This window comes from Lucilia sericata, unplaced genomic scaffold (assembly GCF_015586225.1).
Source record: "Lucilia sericata isolate MDLA Ls3-8-SP2 unplaced genomic scaffold, ASM1558622v1 Contig000443F_arrow, whole genome shotgun sequence".
NCBI lineage: Eukaryota > Metazoa > Arthropoda > Insecta > Diptera > Calliphoridae > Lucilia > Lucilia sericata.
Window position 1 is genome coordinate 13347 of NW_023994458.1, and position 16654 is coordinate 30000.

Genomic DNA, 16654 nt, shown 5'->3' on the forward strand with positions numbered 1-16654 from the left:
ATTAACGGCGGCTGACACTAAAAATATCGGCGGCGGCTTAAAATCGACTGTAAGCCGCCTAAGTTCTCAAATACGTTTAATTTTTAAATTTTCAAAGATTTTAAATAAAATCGCAATCTGAGAGATAAAAAAGTGGGATTTTGTATATAATTTATAACAACAAAATAGAGCAAGCACAAAAGTTGTGTGAGAAAACATGCAGGGATGGACAAAAAATAAAAAATTTTAAAAAATGAAAAGAAATGATTAATCAGACACAAGCTCACCCCGCTGCATTATCAAGTGCTTACCTTCTCGCTTCTGTTAGAGCAACGGTTCCAAAATGTGGTCGTAGCGAAATCCTAGGGGGTCCGCGAAAACCAACGAAACAAAACCTAAATAAACAATTTTTTTTATTTCTTTTCTACATAATATTTAACAAAATGAACCACAAATGAAGCGTAAAAGCGTAAATTTCTAAGTAAAAAAAGGACAAAACTCGGTATTGCCCCAAATGTATCTTCAGGGACCATCACAAAATCTCAACTGTATTGAGGCCAGTACTTTGGACTGACCATTTAGGGCGGTGTTCTGTGTTCCTGTAAAGTTTTAAAATTTTCCAACAGATGGCATCGAAGTTTTATTTTTTTGTCAATTACACCTTAACCGCTAATTATTTTATAATTTGATGGGTATATAGATTGTCCACATGGCTAATCATGGACCTGCAACGCGGTCCGGGCCCCACTAGTAATTTAATATAATGTCAGGTTTTACAAACATTTTCGATTTAAAATATACATATTTGTGATTTGGCTCAGTTAATAGGTTTTGCAGCCTTATAACACTGAATACACCAGTTTTTAAGATTTGTTTATTTTTTGAAATACTATTTATTTTTGAATAATATTTAACAATTTTATAATTATAAATTAAAACACATATATTTTTTTTTTAATTTATAATATAAATATCACAGAGTTAATTATCACAGTTTTATAACAAAATATTCAATTCAATAGCAGAAAATGTAAAAAGTTTCCAATAAATTTAAAGTTTTAGTTTTATGTTTTAAAGAATTTTTTTCGAAAATTTTCACAAATACTTTAAAATTCATGAAAATTGTAAAATTATATTCAAAATTAGTAAGTTCTAAATTGGAAAAAGAAATTGATTTCCATTGAAAAATTCTATTTTTATGTTCCCCATGATTTAAAGCTTGGAAAAATGTTTTAGAAAATAAGAACACTTCTTAAAAAGGTTATATTCTAATTGCACATTTCAAAAACTTGAAAATTCACGAAAAATTCTAAATTATTTGGAAAAAATTTTTAGTTTGAAATTGGAAAATATAAGATACAAGATTTATATATATTTTTTTTAAATATTCTTTTTCGATCATAACTTTAAATTTTCGAAAATTAAATAATAGTTGATTAAAACAAAAATCAAGTTTTAAGTAAAGAAACCCATGTTTTTTTACTATATTTTCTGATATATTTCGGAACACTCTAATGTTCATATTGAACATATAATAGGAAATTTATGCAAAATTCTGGAAAAATCATAAATAGCGGTTTTTCGAAATTTCGGATATGGATCGATTCTACTGATTTTAAATAGGAATCTTCTCAAAAGCATGTCTGATAGAATTATACAAGATTTGGAAACCAAAGAGGGCTTTAGAAAATTGTATATATGAGCGATGTATATATGGGATCGCAAATAAATTTTTAACCAATTTGGAAGTTTTGAATCAACTAAAAAGTAGTTTAATATTAATAAACTTTGAATAAAATATGTGAAAAATTCTTTAAAAAATTTAAAGAAAATTTGTTTTAATATCAAATAAACTTGCACTGTAGTTAAGAACATTGACCACGTATTTCAGCTCCCACAGAATATGACCAACTCCCCTTAGTTTACTAAACAATTATAAACTTAAAGCAATATGCTTTAGAAAAACTAACTATTAATATTAATAGATTTTTACAATATAAATTAAAAAAATACAGCAATTTTAAGTAATTTTGTTTAATTTTTTTTTAGCTTTTTAAGACTTTTTTTAAATTGATAATATTATATATTTTCTTTTTGTTTTATTAATAAACTGAAATATCAATTTACAAACTAGGTGTGTGTGTTTATATGTAGATAATAATAATAATGAGAAGAAATAAGAATAAGCCGTCGTAATAGTCTCCACGAATATTAATCCATTACAAAAGGCCAGATTTGTAGTTTTTAGTGGTATTGTTGTTTTAAATATTTTGAAGACCATGTTTGCTCTTGTTGTTCTTGTGTACACATTTCTTGTTATAAATTGTATCCTGTTCTCTACGTCCAGTTGAATTATTAATTATTATTGTTATTGTTATTATTGAAAACATTTTACAAATTTTGTTATTAATTTTAAGCATTTCTCAACATTTCAGTTGTTGATGGTAGCTATCCAATCATTATTTTAAATTCTAATCTTCGTTTGACTTTTTTGTATGTATAGTATCAATTATGTTGAAATAATTTCAATTATACATTAAATAAAACGAATTGAAATGACTGTTTTGTTGTATTTCATTGTAGTTTTGTTGTTAATTTCCCTTTCATATAGTGTTGTTGGTGAATGAAGAATATTTATGTTACATCTAAGAAATTTTTTGTTGTTGTTTGTGTGTCTTGTTGCATGTATTTCTAATGCCTTGAACGATGTTCTCTATCACGTTCACGCTCGCGATCACGGTCACGATCACGCTCGCGATCACGATCACGGTCGCGTTCTCTCTCACGATCTGAACCTCGGTAACGTTCTTCGTAGTAACCTCGTTTTGAGGGTGCCTCATTACTGGGATCTCCGCTTGGCTGTTCGGGTGATTTGCGTGCGCGAGCAGATCGGCTGGAGCTATCATCTCTGTAGTGATCATTAGTGCTAGGACGTTCACGTTCGCGACTTCTGCTACGTTCACGATAACTAAAATATGTAGATAAGATTAATAAGTTTGCTTTGAATTAATTTATTAAATTTATGTGTATCATACCCGGCATCACGATCACGATCTCTTTCACGGTCACGTTCTCTTTCTCGTGATCTTTCACGATATCTTGATGATGATCTCTCGCGGCGCGGCCTTTGGCGATGAGATCGCTCGCGGGATCGAGAGCGTTCCCGTCTGTTGTAACTCTTTGTTTCAATGCCATGCAAAGTATCCTGTAGGGAACTTATTAAAATCTTGCAACGTTCATCATGTGCCACTTTCGATTGTTTAATCAGTGAGATTGCTGTAACTAAAGTTTCAATAGCACTGGAATATTCGCCGGCGGCTGCATCGGAGACGGCACGAGCAATGGCCGAACTGCTGACAGTGCGATTGCGACCCATGATTTCTTCAAATTCAGCTTCGCTCAGTTGTGGCCCTAGGGCGGCTTGATCGGGGAAAGGACCTTGAGGTTTGACAGGCCCTGGCGGACCCGGCCAAGGACCACGTGGTGCTCCTTGTTGGGCGAAGTGAGGTGGTGGGCCATGTTGTGGAGGCATATTCATACCTTGCTGAGGACCTGGACCGGGAGGTCCATGTGGCGGACCACCTGCCATTGGTGGTCCACCCGGATGTTGTGGTGGTCCTCCACCAGGTTGATTGAAGAATGCTGGATTGACATGAGGAGCAGGACCGCCTGGTCCGCCATGAGGTCCACCAGGAGGCGGGCCACCTGGACCACCCATTTGAGGTGGACCACCTGGAGGACCTCTAGGAGGTCCTTGCATATGGGGTGGTCCCTGTGGTGGGCCACCGGGTGGACCTTGAGGTGGAAAGCCACCATGCATAGGTGGCCTCCAATCGGGACGAGGGCCACGCATGGGCATACCACCTGGTGGTCCCTGGAACTGAATATTAAAATAACATTAATTACATTTAAACTTTAGCTTAAAATTTGCAAACACACAAAAAAATCCTAAGACCTGAATGATGATTTTTTTTCTTTTTTACAATTTTTTCCTTATTTTACACATGTATCTCAATATTCTGAATGCTTTAACCTTCAAATCGTTATAATTTAGACGTTTTAAAAATAACTTTAACTACTGTAATGAATTAATGAAGTTCTTTACCATTTGTGGCCGTTGTGGTGGTCCATTTAATGGTCCCGGTCTTGGTCCATTAGGCCGTGGTTGTCCAGGCCATTGCGGTTGTTGCTGCCCAAAGCGTGGAGGACCTTGCATACCTTGTTGCGGTACCATTGGTGGTCCTTGGTGCATGGGTGGTTGCTGTTGATGGTTTTTGTTGTGGGAGATGAAAGTGATAGAATTTGTGGAGTTAAACTTGGAATTAGAGATAATTGAATAATAGTAACAATAATAACTAACAAATATCATATTAAACTATAGATTTATATAAAAACTTCTAAATTTTACTACGAATATGTTGATATAGTAGCAAAAGTATAAAATGTAAAAGAAACTGAAAAACATACAAAAATATAGCTTCAAATTGTAACGATTTAATAAAACACTAAAATTGCTATTTTTTAATATTCTTATGTATTAATTATTAGTACATATTATTTAATTTAATTCCTATTGTTATTAGTATTACTGTTTTATAACTACTTTTCCTAGGATTATGTAGTTGACTGAATAATAAACAAAAAAAAAATAAAAATAAATTTATACTTTTCTTGAGCATCCTTTATGAAGTAAAGTTTTTTTCATTTTAACTATAAATATAAAATGCCTTAAACATTATCGATAAATTATTTCTTTATAGACAATTCTCAATAATTTATATAAAATTTTATAAATTTCTAAATCAATTACCGATTTTTTCTTTTAAAAATGTTGAGAAACTCAAATGTAAAGAAGAAAAATACGCTACATCGTTTTATATTCTATACACAAGTCAACAGACTATAAACTAGTAGATAGAATATACAATAGGATAGTCCAGACAAAGGACTAGTTCATAAACAATCCAAAGGAAGCGTCCATAAACCAATCAATGAACAATAAAAAATAGCACTAGTAGACTAGAATTGAAAAATAACTAAACTAGAATTGAACTAGAACTAAGCTAGAACTGAACTAGAACTGAACTAAAACTGAACTAGAACTGAACTAGAACTGAACTAGAACTGAACTAGAACTGAACTAGAACTGAACTAGAACTGAACTAGAACTGAACTAGAACTGAACTAGAACTGAACTAGAACTGAACTAGAACTGAACTAGAACTGAACTAGAACTGAACTAGAACTGAACTAGAACTGAACTAGAACTGAACTAGAACTGAACTAGAACTGAACTAGAACTGAACTAGAACTGAACTAGAACTGAACTAGAACTGAACTAGAACTGAACTAGAACTGAACTAGAACTGAACTAGAACTGAACTAGAACTGAACTAGAACTGAACTAGAACTGAACTAGAACTGAACTAGAACTGAACTAGAACTGAACTAGAACTGAACTAGAACTGAACTAGAACTGAACTAGAACTGAACTAGAACTGAACTAGAACTGAACTAGAACTGAACTAGAACTGAACTAGAACTGAACTAGAACTGAACTAGAACTAAACTAGAACTGAACTAGAACTGAACTAGAACTGAACTAGAACTGAACTAGAACTGAACTATAACTGAACTAGAACTGAACTAGATTTGAACTAGAACTGAACTTGAACTAGAACTGAACTAGAAATGAACTAGAACTGAACTAGAACTGAACTAGAACAAGAACTGAACTATAACGGAACTATAACGGAACTAGAACAGATCTAGAACTAACTAGAACAGATCTAAAACTAAAGATGAACTGAACTAGAACTGTAATAGAATTAACTGCAAAACGTCTTTTGATTATATATCTAACATTGTCAAACCGAAAATAATTGTGGAAGCAAATTTATGATAAAAAAAAATTGGGAAACCCAGCTTTTTGTAAAACAAACATAAAAATTTCGAGTTAAACTTCATTTACGGGAAAATAAAACTATTTTAATTACATTTTAAAACATGTCTAATCTCATGGAAGTTGATAACGAAAACGATTCTGAAGATTTACGTAACATGGATGACGATGATTTACCCACTTGCAGTTCTAAGCGAAAGGGAAAACGTTTTATAATTAAAAAATGGCAGGCACAAGCTTTATGGTCGTGGGATTTAGCCGTCGATAATTGTGCCATATGTCGTAATCAAATAATGGATCTGTGTATTGAATGTCAAGCGAATCCTCTATGTTCGAGTACAAAAGATGAATGTACCGTGGCATGGGGCACTTGTAATCATGCATTTCATTTTCATTGCATTTCACGTTGGTTGAAAACACGTCAAGTATGTCCATTGGATAATAAAGAATGGGATTATCAGAAATATGGCCGTTAAGAGAATTTGATTTAATTTATATTTTGATATGAAATTGTAACATTAGAATACAATAGAATTTTGTTGACAAAGCAACTATATGTATGAATCGACAATGCACTTCTGAATTTTGCATTTTAACTTCTTGAAAACTACGAAATAAAGAATGAAATTTTATCACGTAAAAATTGAACCAGAAATTGAACTAGAAATTATGTAGAACTAAACTGGAACTGAACTAAAACTAAACTAGAATGGAACTAGAACTGAACTGAATTAGAATTAAACTGGAACTGAAATAGAATTAAACTAGAACTGAACTGGCCCTATATATGATGTCTTGTGTCAATTATGGAACGAATTCTACAGAATTGAATTATTTAGTAATAATAAAATTATTTTCTGAAGTATAACTAACTATAAAATTTAGTAACGAGATTTAGATTTTTATAAATTATTGAATTTTACGACAAGCACAAGTGAGAATAAAACATTTACATAGTATATCGAACATGTTTCGAAACTGATTTCATCGTTTCCTATCTGGCAAATAGAACCAAAGCCATTTTACCGTATCAGTAAGCATTCCAATGGCAGGTCTTCTTTTGACAAAAAGCAAAACTTGGTTAATAAGAGTTGGAAAATAGTGAAAATGTGGAAAAAATCATCAGGATATTAATATCAGTTATAATTTATGTCCTGAGCAATCGATAAATGTACTTAGAATATGTATAGTCTGTCAAGTTACAAAATTTTAACATTTCAATTTATGTGACATTTTGAAAAAATGTTCAAAATTTTTAATTTCAAAATTCGATCCAAAACTAAACGATAATACTATAAAATTGAAAAAAAAAATTAAAAAAATATAATTGTTATCCATTTCCTAAAGTCATCAAATATTTCGGATAGAAAATTATGATGTTGTTGTTGTTTATTTTCGCTATCCCAAAAAATAAATATTTCTTTTCATTATAGAATATTTTTCTTTTATTTTTCATTATATATGTATGGTATACAACATGTTTAACACAACTCAAAACTTTTTTTAATTATTTACATTTTTTCAATTGTAAATGCATTATTTTCTTTTGACAATTTTAATGCAATATGTGGTATAACAAATGTAAATACAACAAATGTCGGTAAAATGTAAAGTTAAAACATTTTATTTTTCTTATAAAAAATTCAACTCTCTATAGGCATTTTAAAACATATAAATGCCTTTTTGTAATCAAGGAAAACATTTTAAATGAATTTTTAAAAATATGTATTAATATTACATTAATAAATATCACAACTATTTACATGGAGTATATTAGAAAAATGAAATGATAATAAAAAACATGCTTTTTATTCTTATGGTATTATAGTCATATTATGTTAAAGTAAGAGAAAGAAAAGTAAATATCACATTTTCACAGTTTCTATAAAATATTATAGAACACTTTCTTTTTGGTTTCATTGTTACGAAATAAAAATTTTCTTATTAATTAATAGTAAATAGTACGCAAATTGTAGAACAAATATTTTATGATTTTAATTAAACTTACAACAGAAAAGAAAATTATTTCCAAATTAATTATGCATTTAAATGTATTACATAAAAAAAACAACAAAACAATACGTTCTTTTTGAAACAAGAAAAATAAATAATATTAATTTCTGCATCACAGATTTTGTATACATTTTAAATTTTTGATATTTGAATTGGTTTTTAACACATTGGCTTAAAGTAATGTGAATAGTTTTATATAAAAGAAAAATATTAAATTTAATTGCTCTGAAATACATAATTTTTTTGCTCAAAATACATGTTTAATTTTTTAAAATTATTTCATATTTTAGGCTATAATTTATAATAAATTATGAATATGAATTGAATGAAACTTTTTTAGAAAACAAAAACTTATAACAGGCATTCAGAACAATTGAGATGTTAAAAATTAAAAATACCACAAAATATTTATTAGAAAATAGTAAAAAATATGATAAAAACCACGACCGTTTTATTATAAATAATAATAATACAAAGGTATTAAGAGAAATAAATTAACATAACACAAGAAATTAATCTGAATGCAACTACTACTAAAGATATTATTTATTTTAAAAGACGTTTAAGACAAAAATACAATAATATTTAGGTGGGAAATGGTATAATTTATACACAACATACCTGCATGCGAGATGATCCAGAATTTGGACCAACTGGTGGTCCCAAGGGAGGCATATGCTGTGGTCGAAATTGTCCTGGTGGCATATTCGGGTTCATTAAACGTGGCTGGTGACCAGGTGGTACGCCTTGAGGTGCTCCAGGATGTGGTGGCATGGGACCTCCGGGCATCAGTGGGCCGCCGGGTGTTGGACCGCGTGGTGGTCCATTTTGTTGTGGTGGTGGTACGGGTCGTGTTTTTTGTAGACTCTCAAATTGATTTAAGGCTTGCTTTGTTGGATATGTAACAACTGGCGCCTGGCCATGTAATTCCTTTTTGGGTAAACGTTCTAAAACCAAACGTAAACTAGCCTCCGAGCCTAAGGATACAACACAAAAGCCTTTCGACTGGCCATTTGCACGATTTTCGAAAAATTTTACTTCTTGGAAATCGGTAACACCAATATCACGCATAACATTTGCAATGTCTTGATCGGTGCTCCACTATAAAAATTAGCAAAATTGTAATATTAATAAATTTTATTTACGAAAGTTTTTTTTATAAAAATTTAACTTTTTAAATTTGTTTAGATCAATTGTAATTCAACCTTCATACTTCATTAGATTCCTTAACTATATTCGTTTTAAGTTTATAACAATGAAAACGATGCAGGATTCAGAACCCGATTTAAACGAAAAATTATTAAACGAAGACTTGATATCTATTAAGGAAAAGTTTTCAGTATTAATTTTTGAAAATAATACAAATTTTGGAAAAATGTATGGTTTATCGTAAATGCCTTATACAAATCTTTAAAGTTATCTTAATCTAAAATCGAATGATTATTTAATGATTAATTTGCGATTTAAGCTGTTTAGGACTGTAAACAAGTTATACCTAATAAACCTAACCGAACCATAAAAATAGCTTCGAAATTCTTAAATATCAGCAACAAATCATCAATAAAAATCATGAGATTTGGAAAAAGAAATGTAGATTTCAAATCTAGATAGTAGAGGTTCAGGTTTGTTAAATTTTAAAATTAATTTGTACTTATCAAATAGCATGAAAACATGTATGCATATACATACATACATATTTTAAGACTGATATTTGCAGCAATACAAATTTTGGCGGAAACTATTTGTTTACTATGTAGTTTACTACCTAACTATGCCGTTTACTACCTATGTGTACATAATTAGGTTTTATATTTATAACACATTTTCTATAGAATTCAAACTTTTAACTAAATTTTGTTAAAATATCTCCCAAATTCTATAAAAATCTTTATCAAACTAAAATTAATGCATAACGTACACCATACTCCTATGTATTTTATACAAGTATTACTAATGAACTGGTAAATAGTACTCACCCATGTTAAATTGCCAACATAAAGTTGAAAACGACGTCCCACTTGATTAGGAGCCAAACTACCACTGCCTTGATGGTAAACTCCATTTGAGCCGGCTGTACCGGCCTCATCGGCGCCACTACCAGCCTGGCTGGGACTTTCACCACCAACAGTTACGGCTGCAGTGCCAGTTGTTGTTTCCGGTGGGGCGCCTATATCATCATACAAATCTACACCCTCGGCAGCAAATTCATCCTTAAAATAACAATGATTATATTAAATTTTTGCAATTTACATTATAATATACATATGCATGTAATTTAAAATACATACCTGATTTTGGGCAGAAAAATCTTTATCCAAATCTTCGGCGTAGAGATCTAACACCACGCCGTCAGCCATATTTGCTAACAATTGTTTAAAACTCGTCTATAAGTTCTTAAAAACAATGTGTAGCCCAATAAACATGAAAGTAACTAACAATTTTTTTCACTTCCCTCCTTTTCTTTTACAATAGTTTTAACACATACACACGCTAGCTAATTTTTTCTTTCAAAGTTCTTCTTCTGTGTGAGCACACCTCACCGGTGCCCTGTTATAATTAATTCCACTTTTCCTCTTAGCTGCTTTTGGAAAAAACAGTTTTTATACGTATTTATTCAAGTAGTTTATGGTTTTCACTATTCACAATTTAAAAATAGACTTTATTAAGTATTTTTCATATGCCATTTATGAATTATTTAATATTTTAATAGTAGTTTAACTCTGAACGAAAATCTTCACATGAAAATTTTCATCTGCAAAAAGAAAACTTGTGTAGATTTCTGCATACAAAATGGCTTACCTAAAAAATAGAGTTGCATTTTTACAGAGTTGTTATACGTACTCAGAGTTGTAGCAAAAAGTGTGATCAACAGAAAAAATCGCTAAAATAGGTAGCACTAAAATCTATGTTTAATATATACGTTTTCAAAAGCAAAACTTTAAAAAAGATTTGAACTTTATAAAAATCATCTTTTATTGTTAGAAAATATCTTAATATCCAATATAAATGTTAATTATTTTTCAAATCGCTTTAATCTGTTGACAAGAGGTAACTATTTACCTTGCCATTTTTTACAACCATTAACACGTGTCTGTAAACGAAAAAAAAATACAAAAAAACAAAACAATTGTTTGTTTTCCATTTGTAAACATTCAATTTTAGCTGTAATTTTAAAACACCAGTAAGTACACATTGGGAGCACTTAATTTAATTAGAAAATTTTAACATATTTCTTATTTACCCTAGACATGGACCATCAAATGCAATCCCTGAAAGAATATCTTACCAATATGGTAGTACCCAGCCGACGTGATTGCGTCGACATTAACCCCGAACATATAACAATGCTGCAGGGATCAAAGAGTAAAAAACAATTAAGTCGTAAAAGAAAATCACTAAAATCTACTACACTTAATAGACGAGAATATGCTCAGTTAGGATTACATACCCTACCCACACGACAAATGAAATATACGGAAGCTTTACCCCTACATCGCCTGTGGAAGGGTTATATGAAAGAACATTTGGGTTTACGGGAAGGAGATCAAGTACCTCGATTATATGATGCCGGTTATGATGCATTTAGTAAACTGTTGGTTAAAACCGATTTACATGGTGCCAAAATGTATGTTATGCAGTCAAAATGCCCAACGCTGGTGGGCCTATCGGGTATTGTGGTATTGGATACAAAAAATGTTCTAAAATTATTGGGAAAAGATGATTGTTTACGTACGATTCCAAAAAGTGAATGTGTTTTCGGTATGAAATTGGGAAATATGGAATTTACAATATTTGGTAAACATTTGTGTATACGTCCAGCGGAACGATCCGTTAAGAAAATAAAGAATTTCATTGAACCTTTTGAATAAATATCTCCTGATTTTTGTATTCACTATAGTCATTTTATAGGCTATATATAAAATTAGATAGATGGATAGATAGATGTATAGATAGATAGATAGATAGATAGATAGATAGATAGATAGATAGATAGATAGATAGATAGATAGATAGATAGATAGATAGATAGATAAATAGATAGATAGATAGATAGATAGATAGATAGATAGATAGATAGATAGATAGATAGATAGATAGATAAATAGATAGATAGATAGATAGATAGATAGATAGATAGATAGATAGATAGATAGATAGATAGATAGATAGATAGATAGATAGATAGATAGATAGATAGATAGATAGATGGATAGATAGATAGATAGATAGATAGATAGATAAATAGATAAATAGATAAATAGATAAATAGATAGATAGATAGATAGATAGATAGATAGATAGATAGATAGATAGATAGATAGATTGATTGATTGATTGATAGATAGATAGATAGATAGATAGATAGATAGATAGATAGATAGATAGATAGATAGATAGATAGATAGATAGATAGATAGATAGATAGATAGATAGATAGATAGATAGATAGATAGATAGATAGATAGATAGATAGATAGATAGATACATAGATAAATAGTTAGATATATTTTATTCAAATTTAAGATAAATTTATTAAAATTTTCCACTTTTTAACATGAAAAAAACTTAAAAATATATTTAAAATGTTCATAAATATATAAATTTTCTTTTAAGTGAATTACTTTAAAACAATACAAACCTTGCAACACTTTAGTTCTTTTAAAAAATAAAAAGTGATAATTTTTTTTTTAATTTTTTTATTTCTAAAACTTAACTACACGTTTAAATTATACTAAGTATTACTATATATATAATTTCATTATTATTTATTTACATTACATTTCATTTTTTACTTTAAATTAAATGGCTGTGAACAGTATTAAAAATTTATATTAACAAAAAAATATATTAAAAAATAAAAAATATCGTGGCAGTTAAAATGAATGTGTGTGTGTGTGAAAAAAAAAATAAAATTAAAAAATTAAAAAAAAAAAATTACTACTATGTATTTTAATACAAAATTCCTTAAAATAGAAATTTTATATAAAATATAACTTACAGTTCCATGTTTAAGTTATCTGGGAGGGAATGTTTAAATTGTAATTCGTTTCGAAAATGTTTTCTATCGAAGAGAATTACACAATAACCTTCCCGAGAGTAAATGGTGTAAGTTAGAGCAGTTAATTTGAAATGTGTTTAAATATTTAAACATATTTATTTTTCTTTTGAAATAAAAACAAATAAAAAAGATGAATTCCATTTAACTTATTTGGTTTTTGGATTTTTAATATACATACATATATACACATATTGTATATTAATATGTTATAACAAAGGAACTTTTTTTATATATATAATGAAGATTTTAAACTACTTTAACCCTTTTTGATTTTAAATTTTAAAGAGAAAATTAATTTTCCCTTTTAAGCAAGATGATTTCAAATAATTTTGAATAATTCATTTAAATATTTACAAAAATATTTTTTTGCAATAAAAAAAAAAAAATTAAGTAATTCAATCACATTGAAAATAAATAATAACTAAAAATTAAATGATGCTGTTTTTTGTTAAGCGAAATGAGAAGCTTTTTTATGATTAGTTTTTTTTTAGAGTTAACGTCTTTTTATGTATTTTTTAAGTGTTATTGCTTAAAGCTTGTTGACAGTTTTTCTTTTTGTTGGTGATTTCTTTGTATGTTTTACTTGCAATTTGTGCAATTTCTTTTTTTTATAAAATAAGTTTTTTTTTTGTAATAGAATGCTAATTATTAACTTAATTAAGTAAACCCGTTTGTTGAACATTATCCTTTTTATGTTGGAAGATAAATTATGTTCTAAGTAAAATTTAGAATTTGTATTTTTAGCCCTAAAACAACACATAATCAATAAATTTCTTTAAACAAAATAAATAATAAAAAAATTCAGATAAAAGATTACAATAGAAGAGATATTTTAAAGTAAGTTAAAGATTTTTTAAAATTTCTTTTTTTTTTTAATCAAATAACTTTAAAATAAAAACAAAACCCAATTTAATTCATTTGTTAAAGAAATTAGCCTTTCTTTGTAAAATAGTTTGAGCATAGAAATGTAAGTAATTTAAGTACTTAATAAACTGCCATTTAATTTAAATTTTAAATTATATGGCTGTGATTTTTCCATTGATTTAAGGCCTCTTTATGTGTGTTTGGTATATGGACGCCAAAAACTTGTTTGCATTATTGTTTATTTCATTTTTTTTAACAGCCTCATCCTCATTAGCAGTATTTCAATATAAATCATCTTCCATATTGTGTATTAAAACTTTTTTATCTTCTTTGGTATTGGGGCTATCACGCGCTAAAGTTTGTTGCACCAATTTAGGATCAAAACAAGGCTGTAAATAAGTATGTTTTAAAAATGATCCAATATTTTAAAAACAATTTCCTTTACACTTACCGTATCACAATAGTTCATATTACAACAATTTTCTATAGTTATTTCACATTGTTCGGTAGCCATGGGTCGGTTGGTTAGGGGCGTGTCGGAGGCGGAGGCTGGCTGTCTACGCACCACAAAGGTTTTCTTTATTCTTGGTCTGGCTGGTTTATAGAAACGTCTGACACCATGTACAATTAAGAGTACTAGTGTTAGGCATAATACAACTCCCGCTACTAGTGCTATGATTAGGGTGTTAGTCCAGGTAACTTGATTGCGACACACCTCTAAATGTTTGTAGGTGGGTATGGCATACATTTGAGCAGCCTGCTCGCTTTCTGAGGCCAATTCTTCGCAACTGTTTCAAAGGAATGTAAAAAAATACAGAAAATAAGTAAATGAAATGGAATAGTTTAGATTAATATCTCGTTCCCAGAAAAAACTTACATATCATGACAACCGAATGGAGCATACGCATCCGGTTCATGTTTCAAAATCCTACAATACAGCGAACATATCTCTGTTGAATTCAACTCGCAACGTTGACCATCGAAATTATCCGGACACTCACAAGAAGGTTCACCATTGCTTTCGATTTTGCAAACACCTTCGTTGAAACAGTAGCCGGAACAGCGATAAGCCTGACAGCGTTCACCATAGAAACCACGTTGGCAAGCACACTTGGGAAAAGAGGAGGAGGAAATGGTGCAGGTACCATGTACACAATAATTATGACACTCGCTCGTTTCACAGCGAGCACCTTTGAAACCAATTTTACATATACAAATACCACTTTGTGGTATATATTCGCCACCGTTTAGACAATAGTCTGGTTTTGCTACAAACTGTTCAGTGGTGTTGTGGGTGGCTTTTGCTTGTGGGCTATTTAAAAGATGGTGTTTGATTTTATTTACCACTCCCGAACAGTGTTGATCATTTTGCAGCGTTGTCATGTAACGTGAACGTGACACAATGCCACTGGGTGTTTCGGTTAGTTTTAGAACAATATGTGGTTTAGTGGCTTCTTCGTATTGTTCCTCGGTTTGATTAATCTTCTTGCTAGGTAATTTAATGTGTGTCCATACCGCATTATGTCTGCGATCAGTCCAGAATATTAAATCTTTTGTTACCGCCAAATTGGAGGGAGTACTATCTAGACCCTTAACAATTATCTCACGATCGCTGCCATCCAAACGGGCACTTTCAACAGTAAAATGCATGCCCTGTTGATCGACTACCCAGAAAATACGATCCGACAATTGATCTACCACTATACCACGTGGTAAATAAAGATCTTTACTAACGATAACTTCACGATTGTCGCCATTTAAGTCCATACGTTCTATGGAAGCATTATGGAAATTAGAATTTGTCCAATAGATTTTACGGCGGCAAATATCAATAGCTATGCCATCAGGCACCGACTCTTCAGTTGTAAAATCCAACAAAGTTTTGGGAAGATCATTTTCCTGAGCATCGATAGAAATAAAATGAATTTTACGATTTAATTGATCCACCCAATAAACATTACGATTGAGCGGATCATAAGCTATACCAGTAATTATTTCCTTTTGCGTACGTTGCACAATTTTCTCAATAATATGTTGATCATTTTGCTCTGTGGGTATTTTCAGTGAGAATATGCTGCCATTATTATGCATACGATCGGCAAAATAAACAATTTCTTCGGTTTCATCAAAACCAATTGCCGATAACTGATCAAATTGATGTGCAGACGTGGTTATCTCTCGCCAATGTTCATCATAAAATACAATTTTTGTTTTGGCGGTTACGGCAAAATCTGCAAATATACAAAAGAGATCATTGAAAAAAAAACATTAAAAAAATACGCATTTTGCAAAAATAAAAGAAAATAATTTCTTGACATTCATTTAGTTATTTGAATGTCAATGAAAGTGATATTGTGAAATTTCTAAATCACATGGGACATATTACTAGTTATCAAATTAAAAGTATTTGATCGATACGATCACGTATGCATATGCAAGTAAGTAATCAAGTTTTCATTACGTTATCTAAAGGGTCTACAAATATGATATTCTTGATTAATTTATGACAAATGTGGATTTTTTATTTGTAGTTTTTTATTGATTTTATCATTTGTGTAGACTGTTGATAGTGCAGGGATCTTGTTAAAAGAACTTAAATGAATCCCTATTAATATAATTAAAATCAATTATGCAGAGATCAGCATAATTTAGTTCATCAATTGAAAGATGGTTGATAGATAGATAGATAGATAGATAGATAGATAGATAGATAGATAGATAGATAGATAGATAGATAGATAGATAGACAGATAGATAGATAGATAGATAGATAGATAGATAGATAGATAGATAGATAGATAGATAGATAGATAGATAGATAGATAGATAGATAGATA

General features: G+C 30.1%; 4 protein-coding genes across 6 annotated transcripts in view; 2 read left to right on the forward strand and 2 right to left on the reverse strand.

Annotated features, from left to right (window-relative positions):
* Nucleotides 1-1997: 1997 nt before the first annotated feature.
* On the reverse strand, nt 1998-10695 carry LOC119604906 (cleavage and polyadenylation specificity factor subunit 6). 3 transcript variants are annotated; one of them, XM_037957810.1, is made up of 6 exons: nt 10183-10664; nt 9871-10104; nt 8516-8995; nt 4085-4294; nt 3015-3859; nt 1998-2947 (listed from the first exon to the last, which is right to left on the reverse strand). In XM_037957810.1, exons 1-6 carry the CDS (start codon nt 10249-10251, stop codon nt 2671-2673), a joined length of 2115 nt encoding a protein of 704 aa, XP_037813738.1. In that variant the 5' UTR covers nt 10252-10664; the 3' UTR covers nt 1998-2670. The 3 variants fall into 3 exon arrangements, with proteins under 3 accessions (XP_037813738.1, XP_037813740.1, XP_037813739.1); XM_037957811.1 differs by having other exon boundaries at nt 2004-2947; nt 4085-4240; nt 10183-10677; XM_037957812.1 differs by lacking the exon at nt 4085-4294 and having other exon boundaries at nt 10183-10695.
* On the forward strand, nt 5896-7071 carry LOC119604908 (RING-box protein 1A-like). The gene has a single exon (XM_037957814.1). It carries the CDS (start codon nt 5986-5988, stop codon nt 6355-6357), a length of 372 nt encoding a protein of 123 aa, XP_037813742.1. The 5' UTR covers nt 5896-5985; the 3' UTR covers nt 6358-7071.
* Nucleotides 10696-10788: 93 nt separating the features above from the next.
* LOC119604907 (ribonuclease P protein subunit p29) lies at nt 10789-11764 on the forward strand. Its single transcript, XM_037957813.1, has 2 exons — nt 10789-11075; nt 11141-11764. Exon 2 carries the CDS (start codon nt 11143-11145, stop codon nt 11761-11763), a length of 621 nt encoding a protein of 206 aa, XP_037813741.1. The 5' UTR covers nt 10789-11075; nt 11141-11142; the 3' UTR covers nt 11764.
* An 821-nt stretch (nt 11765-12585) lies between these two features.
* LOC119604911 (protein cueball) overlaps nt 12586-16654 on the reverse strand; it is a 20367-nt gene continuing 16298 nt past the window's right edge. The window contains exons 2-4 of the mRNA XM_037957818.1: nt 14695-16048; nt 14269-14605; nt 12586-14206 (exon numbers count right to left, since the gene is read on the reverse strand). Of these exons, the coding sequence (XP_037813746.1) occupies nt 14099-14206; nt 14269-14605; nt 14695-16048 (1799 nt within the window). The 3' untranslated portion in view covers nt 12586-14098. The remainder of the gene's footprint in view (nt 14207-14268; nt 14606-14694; nt 16049-16654) is intronic.